This window comes from Atheta coriaria, unplaced genomic scaffold (genome assembly GCF_025399875.1).
Source record: "Atheta coriaria isolate IRGN ID8LTWV9N9 unplaced genomic scaffold, Caltech_Dcor_3.1 hic_scaffold_3_pilon, whole genome shotgun sequence".
Taxonomy (NCBI): domain Eukaryota; kingdom Metazoa; phylum Arthropoda; class Insecta; order Coleoptera; family Staphylinidae; genus Dalotia; species Dalotia coriaria.
The window spans coordinates 6,424,705-6,443,080 of NW_027045445.1; the positions used below are offsets into that span (position 1 = coordinate 6,424,705).

Below are 18,376 nucleotides of genomic sequence, written 5' to 3' on the forward strand. Positions count from 1 at the left end.
TCTAAATCAGTTTAAATACTTGATGACATCTGGTGGCAAGTAGTGACACCTAGTGACATTAACTTGCAGCTTTGTCCCATGGCGCAGGCAAATATGATTACACGCAATTAATCCGACCGGACGCTGTCGCAACAACGGTTTTCCCATTAACTCTTCACTTCTTCGCCGCCACCTTCGGCACCTCCTGTTCATCAACCTGTTAATGAGTTTTTCATATTTAATGGATTTTTCTAAGCACCGTAGTGATTGAATTAAAATCTTATTTGCGCGCAGCGCCATCTATGATTTAATAGCGCTTAAATTTCCTCTGCGCGCATCGAATTCGTTTGTGCATGTGGCGCGTGAATAATGAACGAGATGGAGTTACAGGATGACTGAGTACATTGATGTGGTGGCCGGGCAGTTGGGGGCGGTTGTCGGTAGGATTAAATGGAGCGCGTCCATTTATCATTCGCCTCCGATGACCGACCATCAATTTCTAAGAATGCGTACGCCGCCGAAACAATGGCCGTTCCATCAACGCCGAAATTCCCCTTTTCCGCTTTTCCGGTGAACAAAACACTTTTGTTTTCAGCTCGGGTTACGAAATCCAGCTGGCATTTAGTGTTTCCAACTACTGCACACGTGATTTTTAATTACAATAAACATTTCCGGTTTTCCGGTTTTTAAAAAAATTGGTATAATGTGTGTAGTGTGGAAAGTTTAATGATGATTGTGTAAAAATGAGCTCAAGGACACTTTTGGAGTATTTTCTTCTCGGGCTGCTTGGCTGCAGGAAGAAGGATGACAACGACCTACCCCAATGACGTCGATACGCGCTCGCGGCGCGTTATCCGAATGACGTCAGCGAGCGCGGCTTTTTCCCACCGCCGCGCCGCCTGCGAGAGATGATGATGCTGCCAACCGGTAGCACTGGGGCAGGAGTGTGCGCACGGCTGTGGGGCGGCAGGCCGGCGGGGGGCGGTGGTGTACTCAAAATTGCTCGTGACGCACTCCGCGCTCGTACCATCATCGAACCAAACGGACATATGTACACAACTCGAAACAATTTCACTCTGCGTGAAAATTTCGGACATTTTTCCGGCGATTTCCGGTTGATTAATATTTACATGCCATCTCAGGTGTTTTCATTTGGTCATTTTTATTTTTTTTAAGGTTTAAGATAAGGAAGAATAACGTTTTTCTCCTGTTGCACAAAAGACATTTTTTTCCGTCGCCTTCCAGGCATTATAAGATGCAGCAATTTAGTTCCGTGTGCGCACCGGTTGTGCATGCTCACACAATGTCAATCGCATTACCTGGCGGCGGCAGTGCACAATACCCACGCCGCCCCCTTGGAGTTCAAGTGAGTTAAGCGCGCTTTTTCGTAAAGCGATAACATTCGAGACGTGAAACTGATTTACCACACGCTTGCATACAATGTGTTTAAAGTTGGTAATAAATTTGAAACACCCTGTATATTTTGTATAATTATACTATGATAATAAACATAACCTTCAGGTGAACAAACAACACTAATTTTTAATTACGCGCAATACAAAACACGCGTTATTCATTTATTGTTATTTGTTGTTTGTTTGTCGGTTCGTTAGTGAGACGAGTGGAAAAGTCTTAGTATGTTAATTAATTGCTCTAATTGCTTGACGATTACGTGGTTGCAAGCGGATTGTTACTTTAAACAATTGAGAGCTATTGTACGATAATGTAATGTGGCAAAATGCTCTGACGCGGAATAAGAAGAGCTAAAAGCTAGGGAATCGATAGAAGTGGAAAATTCTGTGGAGTTGTCATGCTAGCGACACCTTGAGGGAAATTCGTGAACTATTTGGGGTTTAATTTAATTATATTGAGTATAAAATTGAATTTAATGGGGGAAATACATTAAAATTTTAATGTTTTTATATACAAATCGATAGAGAATTTAATTAGAAATAATTTGGTTCCAATTTGATTTAATTTTATAAATAATTACAAAAGTTTTAAATAAAAATATGAACAAAAAGCAAAAAAGTTAAATTAAAGTTAATAATTTTTTATTAAAACTTAAATATCTCACAAAAATATTAATAAATTTTATTATTTTAATAAATAAATCAATAGATAATTTATTTAAGTATAACTTAGCGTTAATTTGGTCAAATTTTATAAGCAATTACAAAAGTTATAAACAAAAATATGAACAAAATGCAAAAAAGTGAAATTAAAGTAAATTATTTTGTGTTAAAACTTAAATATCTCACAAAAATATTAATAAATTTTATTATTTTTATAAATATATGAATAGATAATTTATATAAGTATAACTTAGCGTTAATTTGGTCAAATTTTATAAACAATTACAAAAGTTATAAACAAAAATATGAACAAAATGCAAAAAAGTGAAAATAAAGTTAATTATTTTGTGTTAAAACTTAAATATCCCTCAAAAATATTAATAAATTTTCTTATTTTTATATATAAATCAACAGATAATTTATCTAAGTACAATTTAGCGTTAATTTGGTTAAATTTTATAAACAATTACAAAAGTTATAAACAAAAATTCATTGTTTGTCTCTTTTGAAAAACAAAAGTAGAATTTAATAAAAAAAAGTAGCAATAAATTTCAAATTAACATTTGCTTCCTATTCGTAGCAATAATTTATTCCAAACAACTTTAGATGTTGCTAAGCGATCCATTTCTTCACCTCACAGCGCATAATTTAATCGAAACTCTTGATAACCTTGACAATGTAAAATATTCGGATGCATTTTTTGATGTTTAAAAATTTAAATTTAAATGGGCGTTGTTCAAGTATAAAAGGTGCAGATTGCATCGAGAAAGACACACTTCATCACTGTGGTGCAGTACAACAACAATAACCAACTACCAAAATGAAATTCTTGGTAAGAATAACCAAAAACATTAAAAATAGTAAAATTTTATCAAAATGTTTGGTAATTTATAGATTGTCTTCGCTTGCGCTTTGGCCGCCGCCTCCGCTGGTCACCTGGTCTCCCCCGTGTACCCAGGCCCCCAACACTTGCCAGTAATCGGCGCCAACGGTGTCCCAGTTGATACCCCAGCCGTCCAACAAGCCACCGCCGCCCATTTGGCTCACAAAGTCGAAGCTCATGCCCGCAATGGTGACTACCATCAAGTCGCTCCAATTGCCCCAATTGCCGCCCCTGCTTTTGCTGCCCCAGTAGCCGCCCCAATTGCCCCAGCTCACTTTGGTTCCCAGGCTTACCCAACCACTCTTGGAGTCCCAGCTGTGACCGCCAGCGGTGTCCCACTTGAGACCCCAGAAGTTGCCGCCGCCAAGACCGCTCACTTTGCTGCCCATGGTGAAGCCCTTGCCCGTACCAGCCACGCTTATGGTCACTACGTCGCTAAACGTGGAGTCTACGCCTACGCCACTCCAGCTTACGCCTATGGAGCTTACGGTCATCATTACTTGGCTAAGCGTGGTGTTTATGCTGCTGCCCCCTTCGCCTACACCGCCCCAGCTTACCACTACGGAGCTTATGGACACCATTACTTGGCTAAGCGTGGAGTCTACACTCCATTCGCTTACTCCCATGGTTACACCTCTGCTTACCCATATGCTCATTATTATTGAATGACATGACTACTCACGCCATCTCACGGATAAACCGACAACGATATGATAATCTTAGTCTATGTAAATAAAGTAAACAAAATATAAATCAAAACCATGTTTATTCTGTAATTATTGCAACCATTGTTTAATCAATGCCCTGGCTGTATTCTTAGCATTGCGCATGCTTGCTGAATCACTAGCAGATGAACTAGACATGTCAGCACAATGTCCACCACCTTCAATACGCAGCATTCTCGTCTGTGAGTTAGGCAACATATTATACCCCATAGGTGCCCATGGATCATCCGAACTATACAAGAATGCGATATTCTTAAGCCCCGCCCCCTTACCGGGATTAACATTGTAGTTGGAGTTTGTTGCTGTTACTTTTGCATTCAACTGCGCATCTGATTGTCCTGCGTTACCAAAGACTGCCCGACAGAGGGCGTAGTGCATTGATGGACGTACAGATGATCCATAAACTTGGTTATTACCAGCAGTGGTGATAAACCAACCGAATTCATTACACTGTTGCCATAACCATGACCTAGAAGATTGGTCCTTGTTGGTGTTGAGGAACCCAGGTGGGTGATGGGCAAACACTCCGGAAGTACATTGGTTAGCTGGTACAGCAAAGTAGGAAACGAATTTATCCAGATTGGTGGTTCCTTGAGCGTTGGTCAAGCGTTGACATTGAGAGGTCACGGTGCTGGATGCACTTTGGACCATATTGGCGAAATGGTAAATGAAACGCAGGAAGAACGCGGCGCGGTCCAAAGGTTCCTGGACTTGAGATGATCGGCACACCCTGGATATACAAAGTGTTTTAAGGATAAATTAATAAAATATAACCTCAAACCTACGAGAATAATTGATGTAGACGGTCTTTTTGTCCGTTGAGGTACATGCTTTCCATGGTTTGGATTGCGCCCATGATGATATTGTTACATTGTGGGTTGACTCTTCGAATGTAAGATGTCACTACTTCCATGTACTCTATATCAAGGTATACCACCAATATTACAATCATATTCAATTTTTTTAAGGTTAGAAGTTTAACTTACGATACATATCAAAAGTAGAAAGTAATGGTCCACTGGTTGCATACACTGCGGTGACCATATTCGGGTAAATCTGTTTGGTAAACATTGAAAGTGATGCAGAGTATGAGCAACCCATCAAGACAAGTTTGCTTTTACTGTAGAATTCAGAAGTGCGTAACCAATTGTAAAACTGGCGGATGTCTTCAATTGCTTGACGACTTGAATGTGTTGCGAGGTTTCTTGTACTTAAGTCACTGTAATAATAGATAATAATTAATTAGTAATAAAAAAAAGTTTTTTATGTGTTTTTACCTTGTGGGAATACTTTCTCCGTAGAATCTGTGTTCTAGGTAGAACATGGCGCCGCCATTCTCACGCGCCATCTCAAAAAGTTGTCCGGAACTAAGGGAACCAACACCGATTGTCCATTCACCACCAACGTAAACGAAAATAGGACCATTAGGTTTAGCAAATTGTGTGTTGTAGATAAACCTCTGTAAAATTAAATATTTGAGGTTATAAATACATACAATGTGTTTTATCTGCTATTGTTTATACCTGTCTGTATGTACCGGAGTTTGCGTTAAAATTATCGATTTTTGCGACCACATACGACCATTGTTAATGAGAATTACGCATGACGGGAAATGTTGGTGGCCTATCAATAATTCCCCTTACGGGAATCATCTATAAACATACAAAGTGTTTATAAAATCAATTAAAAAATTGAGGTTATGTTTTACAGTGCGGTTTTCATATTCAGAAGAATTTTCATCTTCAAATGCGCCGTTGTCGTATTCAGGAGAAGTTTCATCTTGAGAACTATCTTCTGGGTGGATGATGCCACCAAAACAAAATGGCACCAGTAACAAAATGGCGTACAACTTCATTTTGGTTAACAGTAAACCAAAAACTGTTCAAATCCATATTTGAGTAAACTATTTATACTAGTTGCAACAAATCAAATTCAGGTGTTATCAGTTATCAGTACCGACGTGTGGCATAACATGTCATGACAACATACTTGAAGTAATTAACAAATTTGTCTTCGTTGTTCAATACTTCATTCATGGTTATAACTTTATAATATTTATTTCTACGTGTTTGCGCTTGGCAATAAAATAATACAGATTGAAGAAAACAATGGAAATAAAGAATTAATTATAGAAAAACATGCAATTAATTTAAAATAAACAATAAAAAAATGAACAAATTGTTGGCAAAACAAGTTGATTATTATTTTAAAATATGTTAGATACCAATGTCGAATAATAAGAATGAAACATGCCGCGATAAAGAAAATTTATGCAAGTAATTTTCAAATGGTAATCTATGTATGACGGCAATCGTAAGCTCCGCCTCCTTATGGAGATTAACATTGGTAACTACAAAAATTTGAATATTTCACAAACAAATTACGTTGGAATAATTATTTTACTTCATTTGTATTAAATAGATTCATTTTAATCCTCTGACAACCATTTTTTCACCCAGGCACGTGAGTTGACCTTGGCATATGTCATTGATTCACTGTCTTCGTCACTTTGGGGGAACATATCCCAACAATGGCCCCCACCTATTCAAAATACCAATTTTAAATGTTTACTTTAGAAAAAATGATAAAATTAGTTACCTTGAATGTAAAACGTTAACGCTTCATCATTCAAAGACTCCTGGACACCCATAGGGGCCCATGGATCACTGGAACCATAAACAAACACAGATTTTCTTACATTTGGCGTATAACCACCATAAACCTTATTAGTATTCTCCTGTGCTAATAAAATATTCTCATCGGTGAACCTGGAACATACATAATCTCAGTTACCATTTTTATACAGGGTGTTTTCAGATATCTTACGTCGCTCCATAAGCATCTCTACACAATTGGTGATAGAAAAAGGGAAGAACACTTTTACCAAATACTTGTGTATTGGTTTCGGTGGTTACGAACCATCCGAATTCATTACACTGTTGGTAAAACCATGGACGTTCTTTACCATTCAAAGACGTGTCAGCGTAAAGCGCAGCAGTTGAATCATAATCAACAGTGCGGTAGCAAAAAATGGGTGTTGTACCATTTGTACGGTAATTTACCAATTTCTCAGCGTAGGTTTCACCTGTAGCGTTTATTAACCTATTGCATGCGTTAGAGGGTTTTTCGGGATCTTCATAGCCCATGTTACCGAATTCTACACCGAATCTTTGAAAAACTGCTGCTTTGTCATAATCTCCTTTAGGGTCATAAGGTGGGCAGATCCTAAACATCATAAAAGAAACAAAAATTCAAAAAATTTGTTAATTGAGGTTAAACTGGTATCTAACCCTAATTTTTTGATGACAGACGCAGCGCCCTCTGGCCCACTGTCATACTCCTGCTCCAATTGTTGAATTCCATAAAATAAACCATCGAAACATTGTTTTCCGATGTTTGGAAGGTTGTAAATCATACGTGAAATCACCTGAAGGTATTCTAAAGGATATACAGGGTGTTATCTTTGTTTAAACTTGAAATTTACTCTTGATTTCTTACCAAACATACTGTCTTTAGCATAGAATGGTCCACTGGTAGAATAAGTGACTTGAATCAACTCGGGATACTTTTGTTTCATCCATGCGACTAACCCACCGGTGTATGAACAACCAAACAACATAACCTTACTATTCTTATAGCGATCAAACTCTTTTAACATCATGATAAACCCTTTGAGGTCTTCTTGTGCTTGGCTACTGTGTAACAAACGAAGACTCTCGGAGGTGAAGTCAGTTGTGGGCATAGATTTGCCATAGAAACGATGCTCGGTGTAAAACATGGCGGCGCCATTTTCTCGTCCAATTTCGTAGATTTGACCTTGTTCTAGCCATCCTTCGTTAATTTCCCAATCACCACCGACGTAGATTACGAGTTCTCACACACTTGTTGTTTTTGTTTCAGTACTTTCTATATGATTACCTGATTACGCTATTTAAGTTTAGCCAACGTTATTACATTGTAGCTTTCATATTTATCTAAAATTGAATGTAAAAAAATGAATGCACGTGCCAAGTAGTTTGACTTGGATCTCTGCAGAGTATGGTCATGTAATACGATATAGGTTTAATAACGTGAGCACTGTACTTTACTTTTATTTTTATTACATAATCTGCAATATTTTTAACGTATTTTGTACTTGGAAATTAATTATTGAGAGTAATATATTTATATATATTTGTAATATATCTGTAAAATGTAGCAATTTCTTCTTATCACCCTATGTTCTACTTTACCTTGCGTTCTAGTGTATGGCTTATTCAATTTATGTCGTTTCTGGGTCGTTTCTTAAACTTTTATTTTTTAAATTTGGGTACTGTTTGTATACTTATGTTTGACTTAGCGTTTCCTAATATAAGTTTTTAAATTTGTATTCCCCGACTATTTTCTTTTTGTACCTATTGATTTCTTTTTGTGATGTAGTAATTTCTTTTTTTGTAGCACCTTCTTATATTTGTTTTCTTACTTTGTCCGTGAAATTTGAAAGCTTTAGTTGTTGTTTTAGGTTTTCTTCTTTTACTTTGAATTTTCTATATATAACACCCTGTATATTTTGTTCCATTTTTCCTCACGTAGGGTCGTAAGTCCTGTTTCAATATGGCGACCTGTACGAGTATTTTTGTTGACATGAAATATAAAGCTTGTATTCTATTGGTAAAGGAAATAGTAAAATATATTGGCTTAACAGTTTGTACCTCTTCTATCATTTCGGAACAGGTCTCTAAGAGTTCCCTCTCTCAGTGCATGATCCCACTATAAAATTGTTAAGGTATCCTATTATGGTGTGCTCCTTCTTTCATTTTCGGCTACAGGTCAGAAGTTGAGAATATTTTTAAGTGTCACCTCTCTTGAGGCGACCCAAAAACTCAGAAATATTTTTACAAGACCTTATAAGGATTGTCCTTATAAAGGAGTTCCCTCTCTCTGGGGGTGATCCCCACCATAAAATTGTTGATGATATACCTGATGATGAATTTCAGGGGATGAAAGCGCAGAACATCGTAGCTGTAGGTTGGGCCAGAACAGTAAGGCATCTATGTAAATAAAGTAAACAAAATATAAATCAAAACCATGTTTATTCTGTAATTATTGCAACCATTGTTTAATCAATGCCTGGCTGTATTCTTAGCATTGCGCATGCTTGCTGAATCACTAGCAGATAGACTAGACATCAGCACAATGTCCACCATAACTTCAATACGCAACATTCTCGTCTGTGAGTTGGAAGCGTATATTATACCCCCATAGGTGCCCATGGATCATCCGAACTATACAGGAATGCGATATTCTTAAGCCCGCCCCTTACCGGGATTAGCATTGTAGTTGGAGTTTGTTGCTGTACTTTTTTGCATTCAACTGCGCATCTGATTGTCCTGCGTTACCAAAGACTGCCGACAGAGGGGCGTAGTGCGTGATGGACGTACAGATGATCCATAAAACTTGGTTATTACCAGCAGTGGTGATAAAACCAACCGAATTCATTACACTGTTGCCATAACCATGACCTGAAGATTGGTCCTTGTTGTGGTGTTGAGGAACCCAGGTGGGTGATGGGCAAACACTCGGAAGTACATTGGGTAGCACAATTTACAGCAAAGTAGAAACAATTTATCAGATTGGTGGTTCCTTGAGCGTTGGTCAAAGCGTTGACGTGAGAGGTCACGGTGCTGGATGCACTTTGAATACATATTGGCGAAATGGTAAAATGAAACGCAGGAAGAAGAACACTTGGCGCGGTCAAAGGTTCCTGGACTTGAGATGATCAGCACACCTGGATATACAAAGTGTTTTGGGGGATAAATTAATAAAAATGTAACCTCAAACCTACGAGAATAATTGATGTAGACAGTCTTTTTTATTTGTCCGTTGGGTACATGCTTTCCATGGTTTGGATTGCGCCTTGATGATATTGTTACATTGTGGGTTGACTCTTCGAATGTAAAGATGTCACTACTTCCATGTATACTCTATATCAAAGACCACCTGTGTACAATCATATTCAATTTTTTTGGATTTAACTTACGATACATATCAAAGTAGAAAGTAATGGTCCACTGGTTGCATACACTGCGGTGACCATATTCGGGTAAATCTGTTTTGGTAAACATTGAAAGTGATGCAGAGTATGAACAACCCATCAAGACAAGTTTACTTTTACTGTAGTATTCAGAAGTGCGTAACCAATTGTAAAACTGGCGGATGTCTTCGATTGCTTGACGACTTGAATGTGTTGCAAGGTTTCTTGTACTTAAGTCACTATAATAATAGAAAATAATTAAGTTATTAATGAAAAAAGGTTTTAAATGTGTTTTTACCTTGTGGGAATACTTTCTCCGTAGAATCTGTGTTCTAGGTAAAACATGGCGCCGCCGTTCTCACGCGCCATCTCGAAAAGTTGTCCGGAACTAAGCGAACCTACACCGATTGTCCATTCACCACCAACGTAAACAAAAATAGGACCATTGGGTTTAGCAAATTGGGTGTTGTAGATAAATCTCTGTAAAATTAAATATTTGAGGTTATAAATACATACAATGTGTTTTATCTGCTATTTGTTTATACCTGTCTGTATGTACCGGAGTTTGCGTTAAAATTATCAATTTTTGAGACTACATACGACCATTGTTAATGAGAATTACGCATTACGGGAAATGTTGGTGGCCTATCTATTATTCCTCTCACGGGAATCATCTATAAACATACAAAGTGTTTAAAAATACAATAAAAAAAATTGAGGTTATGTTTTACAGTGCGATTTTCATATTCAGAAGAATTTTCATCTTCAAATGCGCCGTTGTCGTATTCAGGAGAAGTTTCATCTTGAGAACTATCTTCTGGGTGGATGATGCCACCAAAACAAAATGGCACCAGTAACAAAATGGCGTACAACTTCATTTTGGTTAACAGTAAACCAAAAACTGTTCAAATCCATATTTGAGTAAACTATTTATACTAGTTGCAACAAATCAAATTCAGGTGTTATCAGTTATCAGTACCGACGTGTGGCATAACATGTCATGACAACATACTTGAAGTAATTAACAAATTTGTCTTCGTTGTTCAATACTTCATTCATGGTTATAACTTTATAATATTTATTTCTACGTGTTTGCGCTTGGTAATAAAATAATACAGATTGAAGAAAACAATGGAAATAAAGAATTAATTATAGAAAAACATGCAATTAATTTAAAATAAACAATAAAAAAATGAACAAATTGTTGGCAAAACAAGTTGATTATTATTTTAAAATATGTTAGATACCAATGTCGAATAATAAGAATGAAACATGCCGCGATAAAGAAAATTTATGCAAGTAATTTTCAAATAGTAATCTATGTATGATGGCAATCGTAAGCTCCGCCTCCTTATGGAGATTAACATTGGTAACTACAAAAATTTGAATATTTCACAAACAAATTACGTTGGAATAATTATTTTACTTCATTTGTATTAAATAGATTCATTTTAATCCTCTGACAACCATTTTTTCACCCAGGCACGTGAGTTGACCTTGGCATATGTCATTGATTTACTGTCTTCGATACTTTGGGGGAACATATCCCAACAATGGCCCCCACCTATTCAAAATACCAATTTTAAATGTTTACTTTAGAAAAAATGATAAAATTAGTTACCTTGAATGTAAAACGTTAACGCTTCATCATTCAAAGACTCCTGGACACCCATAGGGGCCCATGGATCAATGGAACCATAAACAAACACGGATTTTCTTACATTTGGCGTATAACCACCATAAACCTTATTAGTATTCTCTTGTGCTAATAAAATATTCTCATCGGTGAAGCTAGAACAACATAACCTCATTTACCATTTTTATACAGGGTGTTTTTGGATAACATACGCTGCTCCATAAGCATCTCTACATAATTGGTGATAGAAAAAGGGAAGGACACTTTTACCAAACACTTGTGTATTGGTTTCGGTGGTTTGGAACCATCCGAATTCATTACACTGTTGGTAAAACCATGGACGTTGTTTACCATTCAAAGACGTGTCAGCGTAACGCGCAGCAGTTGAATCATAATCAGTGTAGTAGCAAAAAATGGGTGTTGTACCATTTGTACGGTAATTTACCAATTTCTCAGCGTAGGTCTCACCTTTAGCGTTTATTAACCTATTGCATGCGTAGGGGAGTTTTTTGGAATCTTCCTGGCCCATGTTACCGAATTCTACACCGAATGTTTGAAAAACTGCTGCTTTGTCATAATCTCCTTTAGGGTCATAAGGTGGGCAGATCCTAAACATCATAAAAGAAACAAAAATTCAAAAAATTTGTTAATTGAGGTTAAACTGGTATCTAACCCTAATTTCTTTATGACAGACGCAGCGCCCTCTGGCCCACTGTCATACTCCTGCTCCAATTGTTGAATTCCATAAAATAAACCATCGAAACATTGTTTTCCGATGTTTGGAAGGTTGTAAATCATACGTGAAATCACCTGAAGGTATTCTAAAGGATATACAGGGTGTTATCTTTGTTTAAACTTGAAATTTACTCTTGATTTCTTACCAAACATACTGTCTTTAGCATAGAATGGTCCACCGGTAGAATAAGTGACTTGAATCAACTCGGGATACTTTTGTTTCATCCATGCGACTAACCCACCGGCGTATGAACAACCAAACAACATAACCTTACTATTCTTATAGCGATCAAACTCTTTTAACATCATGATAAACCCTTTGAGGTCTTCTTGTGCTTGGCTACTGTGTAACAAACGAAGACTCTCGGAGGTGAAGTCAGTTGTGGGCATAGATTTGCCATAGAAACGATGCTCGGTGTAAAACATGGCGGCGCCATTTTCTCGTCCAATTTCGTAGATTTGACCTGGTTTTAGCCATCTTTCGTTAATTTCCCAATCACCACCGACGTAGATTACGAGTGGGCAGCCATCTTGTTGACAAAATTGTAAATTGTAGTTGTAACGCTGTTTGAAATAAAAATAGGTTATTTTATAGGTTAGGTTTTGTGTTGGGTTACCATAGCAAAAGTAGAATTGTCTTTGTCGTTAAAATTGTCGACTTGAGCGTAATAAACGTCCCAAGTTGCCAGGGCGGATTTTGTTGAGGAGATTCTTGGTGCTTCATGACGATAAAACCCAAAAGGGTTGTCTATCTCCTGTTGAAAATATAATTATTGTTAATATTTGAATTATTTTTGTATTCAAACTTATTTACTTCAGAATAAACACTCCAAAACAACGAAACTATCACCAATAACTTAAAAACTTCTCTAGACGCCATTTTGTTGATTATACTTCTTGAAACTCAACTGTTCCTGCTTTTATACCGGCGAATCATAATTAAAACCTTAAAACCACGCTTGGAATTTCGTTTTTATTTATTACTACTGTTTTTTTATAGCAATTGTTTATAACTTAACAGTTAAACTCGAAACATTCGCAAATTGCAAAGCAAAATTCCACAATTTTAAATGATCTATGTCGGCCATTTGTTTCCGGCGAGATGCAGGCCTCCCAACATACACACACACTCAAACTGTGTGAAGAATCATTAACGCTTGTTTTCTTTTGTTCCCGGCGTTGTTTTACAGCACATGTCGATTCCAACATTTCAACGGCACGTCGAGATGAAAAACGAGCCGCCACGAAGCCAGAAAAGAAATGGATTTAATTTATTGAGAGTTGAAGTGCGTTAAAAAGTGAAATTTTTGGAAAACACGTGGAAATTCTTCTTGATTTCACATTTTCTGGCATTTTAACATAAATTATTTAAGTGATAATAACATTAGGAATGTCATTGATAAAGATATCACAAGAATTTCCTATATTTGTTAATAACAATTACGAAATTTCAAAACTATGCATTTTTTGTTTAGATTAAATTAAAAAAACCAAAACATACGACATCAGCTCAACAACGTATCCCTACTAATATTATAAATGCGAAAGTCCTGATGTTTGTTACACTTTCACGCAAAAACTACTTAACCGATCATCATGAAAATTTGTACACATATTCTTAGTGGTCCCCGAATGGTTATAGGCTACTTTTTATTTAATAAAAATCATTATTTTTTAAATAAAATAAAGAAAATGTTTAGCCAATAATACCTCTGCATCTGGCTATTTGACTACTTTAACGCCATCTAGCATTCCAGCAATGAAGCTCAAACCTAAGTACTATAGTACCATCACACTGTATTATCACACTGTATTACCGACAGCTACGTCAACATCAAATCCAATTGACTACACTATGGAGACTGTACACTATACTTCCATAGACTATACTTTCAGCCATTTTAAACTTCCCGCCATTCTACTTCATTGTTACTTCTTTTGTGACTACAGACGCGTACGGAAGCAACTTCATTATTTTAGATATTCGCGAGCGAAGCCGCGGGTTAAAGCTAGTAGTCTATAATTTTAAGTTATGCAACTCAATTTGCAGCTTGTAATACCTTAGAAATAGATTTTAAAACAAAAAATTGTAGAAATTTGAAGAAATATTTGTGAAATTTACAATTTTAAACTAAAAATCAAGTTTTATGGTTTTTTCCGCCATTTTAATAGCTCAGAAATTAATCCAAGTATTCCTGATATATTACCCTAACGCCCTCTACTGTTTTTTTGTAATTTAAGCTGAATTAGATATTCGCGAGCGAAGCCACCAGTTAAAACTAGTACATTCATAAATACATTTCGTTAATTCTCCGCTAGATGTCACTGCAATGCACTTTTGTCTTAAAATCCATGCGCACCGTGCTAAGTAACTTGTTTGTTTGCGTGCGTTATCAGTTTGGTCACACCTGTGTCCATGTGCGTGCATGTTTGCATCCCGCAGTCCGCTCAGTATTCAATTTATGTCGGTTTGCGGAGGTAGAAATTTGATTGTGACTAATAGCAGTTGTTTCCTCGCGGCGTAATTGTGCGGTTGTTATGAGGAACGTATCATTTTCGTGTTTTCATTTCATTTGCGTAAATTAACGACCTCGCATTCTCGCAGTGATATATTTCTACGCAACATGAAAATACAGTGTGTTCAATTGATGAAATTGATAAAATTATTCAAATACAATGTATCTCGTTAAAAAGTGTCTTGGAAACATTCTGAACTCAATTTGCGCGAGGGGATTCACGGATGAAGGCAGCAGCGGGTAAGTTTACCGCACATCTAACACCCCACTGATTGGGGATGAATGGCCGGCCAATCAAAACTCGCTCGCCCACACGAGTTTCTAACCTCAAAACAACTTCGGTTGGACTTAGGCAAATCCGCTGCGAAATCAATTTAACTTTTTCGCCGTAAACTTCACACCGCACACCGGATTACATTGAATTCAAGTTATGAATATATTTCAACGTTTCAATCTCACAATTTAAATAAATCATCTCTTTATTCCATACACAATTATGCTACATAAGTAAACAAGTTATTTCTTAAAATAATACATACAAAAATATAAAAAATGATTTCAATCAACGTGCGGCGTAGACAAGCGCAGCGATCGCCGAAGTGGTGCGCGCGCATCTGAAACAAACATGGTTGACAACACAAGCGACAACATAACCTACAAACCCTTATTATTATTATTTTCGTAGCTTGGAAATTAATTATTGAGAGTAATATATTTGTAAAATATTTGTAATATATCTGTAAAATGTAGCAATTTTCTTCTTGTATCACCCTATGTTCTACTTTACCTTGCGTTCTAGTGTAAAACTGACTAAATTTGTCGTTTCTGGGTCGTTTTCTACTTAAACTTTGTATTTTATTTTTAAATTTAGGAATTTCCTGTTTGTATCACCCTGTATGTTTGTTTTTCTTGATTTCCTATTATAAGTTTTTTAAATTTGTATTCCCGACTATTTTCTGTTTTGTACTATTGATTTTCTTTTTGTGATGTAGTAATTTCTTTTTTGTAGCACCTTGTATATTTGTTTTTCTTGTTGTCCGTGAAAATTTAGCTTTAGTTGTTGTTTTAGGTTTTTCTTCTTTGCACTTTGAATTTTCTATATGTAACACCCTGTATATTTGTTCCCATTTTCACTCACGTAGAAAATGGTCAATTTCCTAATTTCTTTATCCCGGGAGTACTTTGCGAAGTGTAACTTGCTTGCATATGCGCGGCAATGCAGGTCGTAAGTCCTGTTTCAATATGGCGACATGTACGAGTATTTTGTTGACTTGTAAAATATAAACTTGTATTCTATTGTTAATAAAGAAATAGTAAAATATATTGACTTCTTTGATTTGTGTACCTCTTCTATCATTTCAGGAACAGGTCTCTAAGAGAGTTCCCTCTCTCAGGGGATGATCCCCACTATAAAAATTGTTAAGGTATCCTGTGTGATTTGTGTGCTCCTTCTTTCATTTCAGCTACAGGTCAGAAGTTGTAAGAATACCTCTCTTGAGGCGACTTAAAACTTAGAAATATTTTTACAAGACCTTATAAGGATTGTCCTTATAAGGAGTTCCCTCTCTCTGGGGGTGATCCCCCACCATAAAAATTGTTGATATGCCTGATAATTTCGGGGATGAAGCACAGAGACATCGTAGCTGTAGGTTGGGCCGGGAGCAATGGAGGCATCGAAGCAGTGGGCCTCCGGCGCTCTGGTCGATCGACCTATGACTGTCTTATAACGACACGTGCCAAAAAATTTAAAAATCTCATCCACTCCTGTTCTCTTTCTTCTATCTCCTCCTCTTCTTCTCTACTCTCTATTTTCCTCTTCCTTCTGTCTTCTCCTATTTTCTTTACTACTCCTTCTATTTCTCTGTTCTCGTTTCTCCACTTACTTTTCTTACTTCTCGTATTGCCTTCACTTGTATTTCAATTTCTCTTACATTTCGTTGCAATTCATATATGCAACCCAAATTACACCTGATATTTTTATATTTGAGAAAAATGCCTTCTATACCTGAGATTCGATCCGTGCCTGCCAGCATGCCAGCAGGTGCACGTCTCCACTCGACCACCGAGTGTTTTTGTTATTAATATTTGATTCTTCTATTTATGTTCCTACTTCATTCAACTTTTTAAAAACAACAACACAGCTCAACTATGTTGCACTAGCTCCACGCGCATAAGATTTATATACAACATGACTTAAGATATCAATACTGAAAACGACAAAGAGGATACCCTAAAGAAATATGAAGAAGATTGTAATTATACAATGTGTTTTATTGAGAACAATAACAATAGACACATTTTGTTAAATAAAAAAATCGTCGGCTTGCAAATTCGGGAGTAGTAAAAACTTGCCTTAAAATACGCACATCTCCAACACTTGAGCTAAAGATATTGCAAACTCAATCCGTGCACTCACAAACATTTGCAGGAATTAATTCTAAATCCAAGTTATTCTTGTGTGTGAAACGATAACTGATTGTCAATGAACACGAGCGCACCGGTGAACCAAAAATTAATCCACGATTGATAAACAGCAGCGTGCAATCACATAAACTTAATACCTGAACTAATGACAGAATTAAGATCTTTAGTAACGCTAACAAATGTCACGAAAGTTGATTAAGAACAAAACACGTGCACACCACACCACGGCGCACGAACGACTAAACCGGGCTAAACAAGAAAGAGAATTGATAACCGACCCAGAGTTGGAGGGACGACAATCTATGTTCGTAAGTTGAAAACAACAACGCACGCAATAACAGAAAGTATGTGATTTGAAGCAATTAAATTACCGTACTTTTATTTTAATTTTCTAGGTTTCCCAAGGGATAAGCCCACAAGTTATATCCGAAAATAATAGAGAATTTTAGTACCTGCAATTTGGTGAAAAAAACGTTGTCCTACGACATCTGATTCGGCTACTAGACACCTAAAACACCAAAAATTAGACAACCAAAAACACAAAAAGGGCATTTTCGTAGGTTTCTCAAGGGATAAACCCAAAAGTTATATACGAAAATAATAGAGAATTTTAGTACCTACAATTTGATGAAAAAACGTTATCCTACGACATCAGGTTCGGCCGCTAGACACCTAAAACACCAAAAATTAGACAACGAGAGCACAAAAATGGCATTTTCGTAGGTTTCTCAAGAGATAAACCCACAAGTTATATACGAAAATAATAGAGAATTTTAGTACCTACAATTTGGTGAAAAAAAACGTTATCCTACGACATCAGGTTCGGCCGCTAGACACCTAAAACACCAAAAATTAGACAACGAAAAACACAAAAAGGGCATTTTCGTAGGTTTCTCAAGAGATAAACCCACAAGTTATATACGAAAATAATAGAGAATTTTAGTACCTACAATTTGGTGAAAAAAACGTTATCCTACGACATCAGGTTCGGCCGCTAGACACCTAAAACACCAAAAATTAGACAACGAAAAACACAAAAAGGGCATTTTCGTAGGTTTCTCAAGGGATAAACCCACAAGTTATATACGAAAATAATAGAGAATTTTAGTACCTATAATTTGGTGAAAAAAACATTGTCCTACGACATCAGATTGGGCCGCTAGACACCTAAAACCACTAAAAAAAGTCGAGCGAAAAACACAAAAAGGACATGTTTGTGACTTTCCCGAGGGTTATAAATATGAAATATATGCTGTTTATTATCCTACTTAAGTTACTAATAGTGCCCGCCTATAAATTAATTTTCCACATAATATTAATCGAATTCTCAACCGTTCAACTTAGTATACTTTAAAACCGTTCACCAAAATAAACTTTTTCAGTGGCTCCA

General features: G+C 36.6%; 4 protein-coding genes and 1 long non-coding RNA gene across 6 annotated transcripts; 1 reads left to right on the top strand and 4 right to left on the bottom strand.

The window, feature by feature from the left end:
* The first annotated feature begins 2,802 nt into the window (after positions 1-2,802).
* Positions 2,803-3,696, top strand: LOC135804193 (cuticle protein 18.7-like). The gene is made up of 2 exons (XM_065317984.1): positions 2,803-2,886; positions 2,949-3,696. Exons 1-2 carry the CDS (start codon positions 2,875-2,877, stop codon positions 3,600-3,602), a joined length of 666 nt encoding a protein of 221 aa, XP_065174056.1. The 5' UTR covers positions 2,803-2,874; the 3' UTR covers positions 3,603-3,696.
* Positions 3,687-10,592, bottom strand: LOC135804188 (putative serine protease K12H4.7). 2 transcript variants are annotated; one of them, XM_065317978.1, is made up of 6 exons: positions 10,407-10,592; positions 10,221-10,349; positions 4,940-5,121; positions 4,649-4,881; positions 4,448-4,580; positions 3,687-4,392 (listed from the first exon to the last, which is right to left on the bottom strand). In XM_065317978.1, the coding sequence occupies exons 3-6, from the start codon at positions 5,008-5,010 to the stop codon at positions 3,714-3,716; spliced, it is 1,116 nt and encodes a 371-aa protein (XP_065174050.1). In that variant the 5' UTR covers positions 5,011-5,121; positions 10,221-10,349; positions 10,407-10,592; the 3' UTR covers positions 3,687-3,713. The 2 variants fall into 2 exon arrangements, with proteins under 2 accessions (XP_065174050.1, XP_065174051.1); XM_065317979.1 differs by lacking the exons at positions 10,221-10,349; positions 10,407-10,592 and adding exons at positions 5,186-5,314; positions 5,371-5,538.
* Positions 5,701-7,528, bottom strand: LOC135804189 (putative serine protease K12H4.7). Its single transcript, XM_065317980.1, has 5 exons — positions 7,161-7,528; positions 6,953-7,100; positions 6,489-6,887; positions 6,261-6,430; positions 5,701-6,203 (listed from the first exon to the last, which is right to left on the bottom strand). Exons 1-5 carry the CDS (start codon positions 7,438-7,440, stop codon positions 6,091-6,093), a joined length of 1,110 nt encoding a protein of 369 aa, XP_065174052.1. The 5' UTR covers positions 7,441-7,528; the 3' UTR covers positions 5,701-6,090.
* Positions 10,593-10,736: 144 nt separating the features above from the next.
* LOC135804187 (putative serine protease K12H4.7) lies at positions 10,737-12,956 on the bottom strand. Its single transcript, XM_065317976.1, has 7 exons — positions 12,861-12,956; positions 12,664-12,801; positions 12,193-12,610; positions 11,985-12,132; positions 11,524-11,919; positions 11,297-11,466; positions 10,737-11,239 (listed from the first exon to the last, which is right to left on the bottom strand). The coding sequence occupies exons 1-7, from the start codon at positions 12,924-12,926 to the stop codon at positions 11,127-11,129; spliced, it is 1,449 nt and encodes a 482-aa protein (XP_065174048.1). The 5' UTR covers positions 12,927-12,956; the 3' UTR covers positions 10,737-11,126.
* Positions 12,957-16,812: 3,856 nt separating this feature from the next.
* Positions 16,813-18,356, bottom strand: LOC135803691 (uncharacterized). Its single transcript, XR_010550848.1, has 2 exons — positions 17,933-18,356; positions 16,813-17,823 (listed from the first exon to the last, which is right to left on the bottom strand). It is a non-coding gene; the product is annotated as an uncharacterized lncRNA (long non-coding RNA).
* Positions 18,357-18,376: the final 20 nt, after the last annotated feature.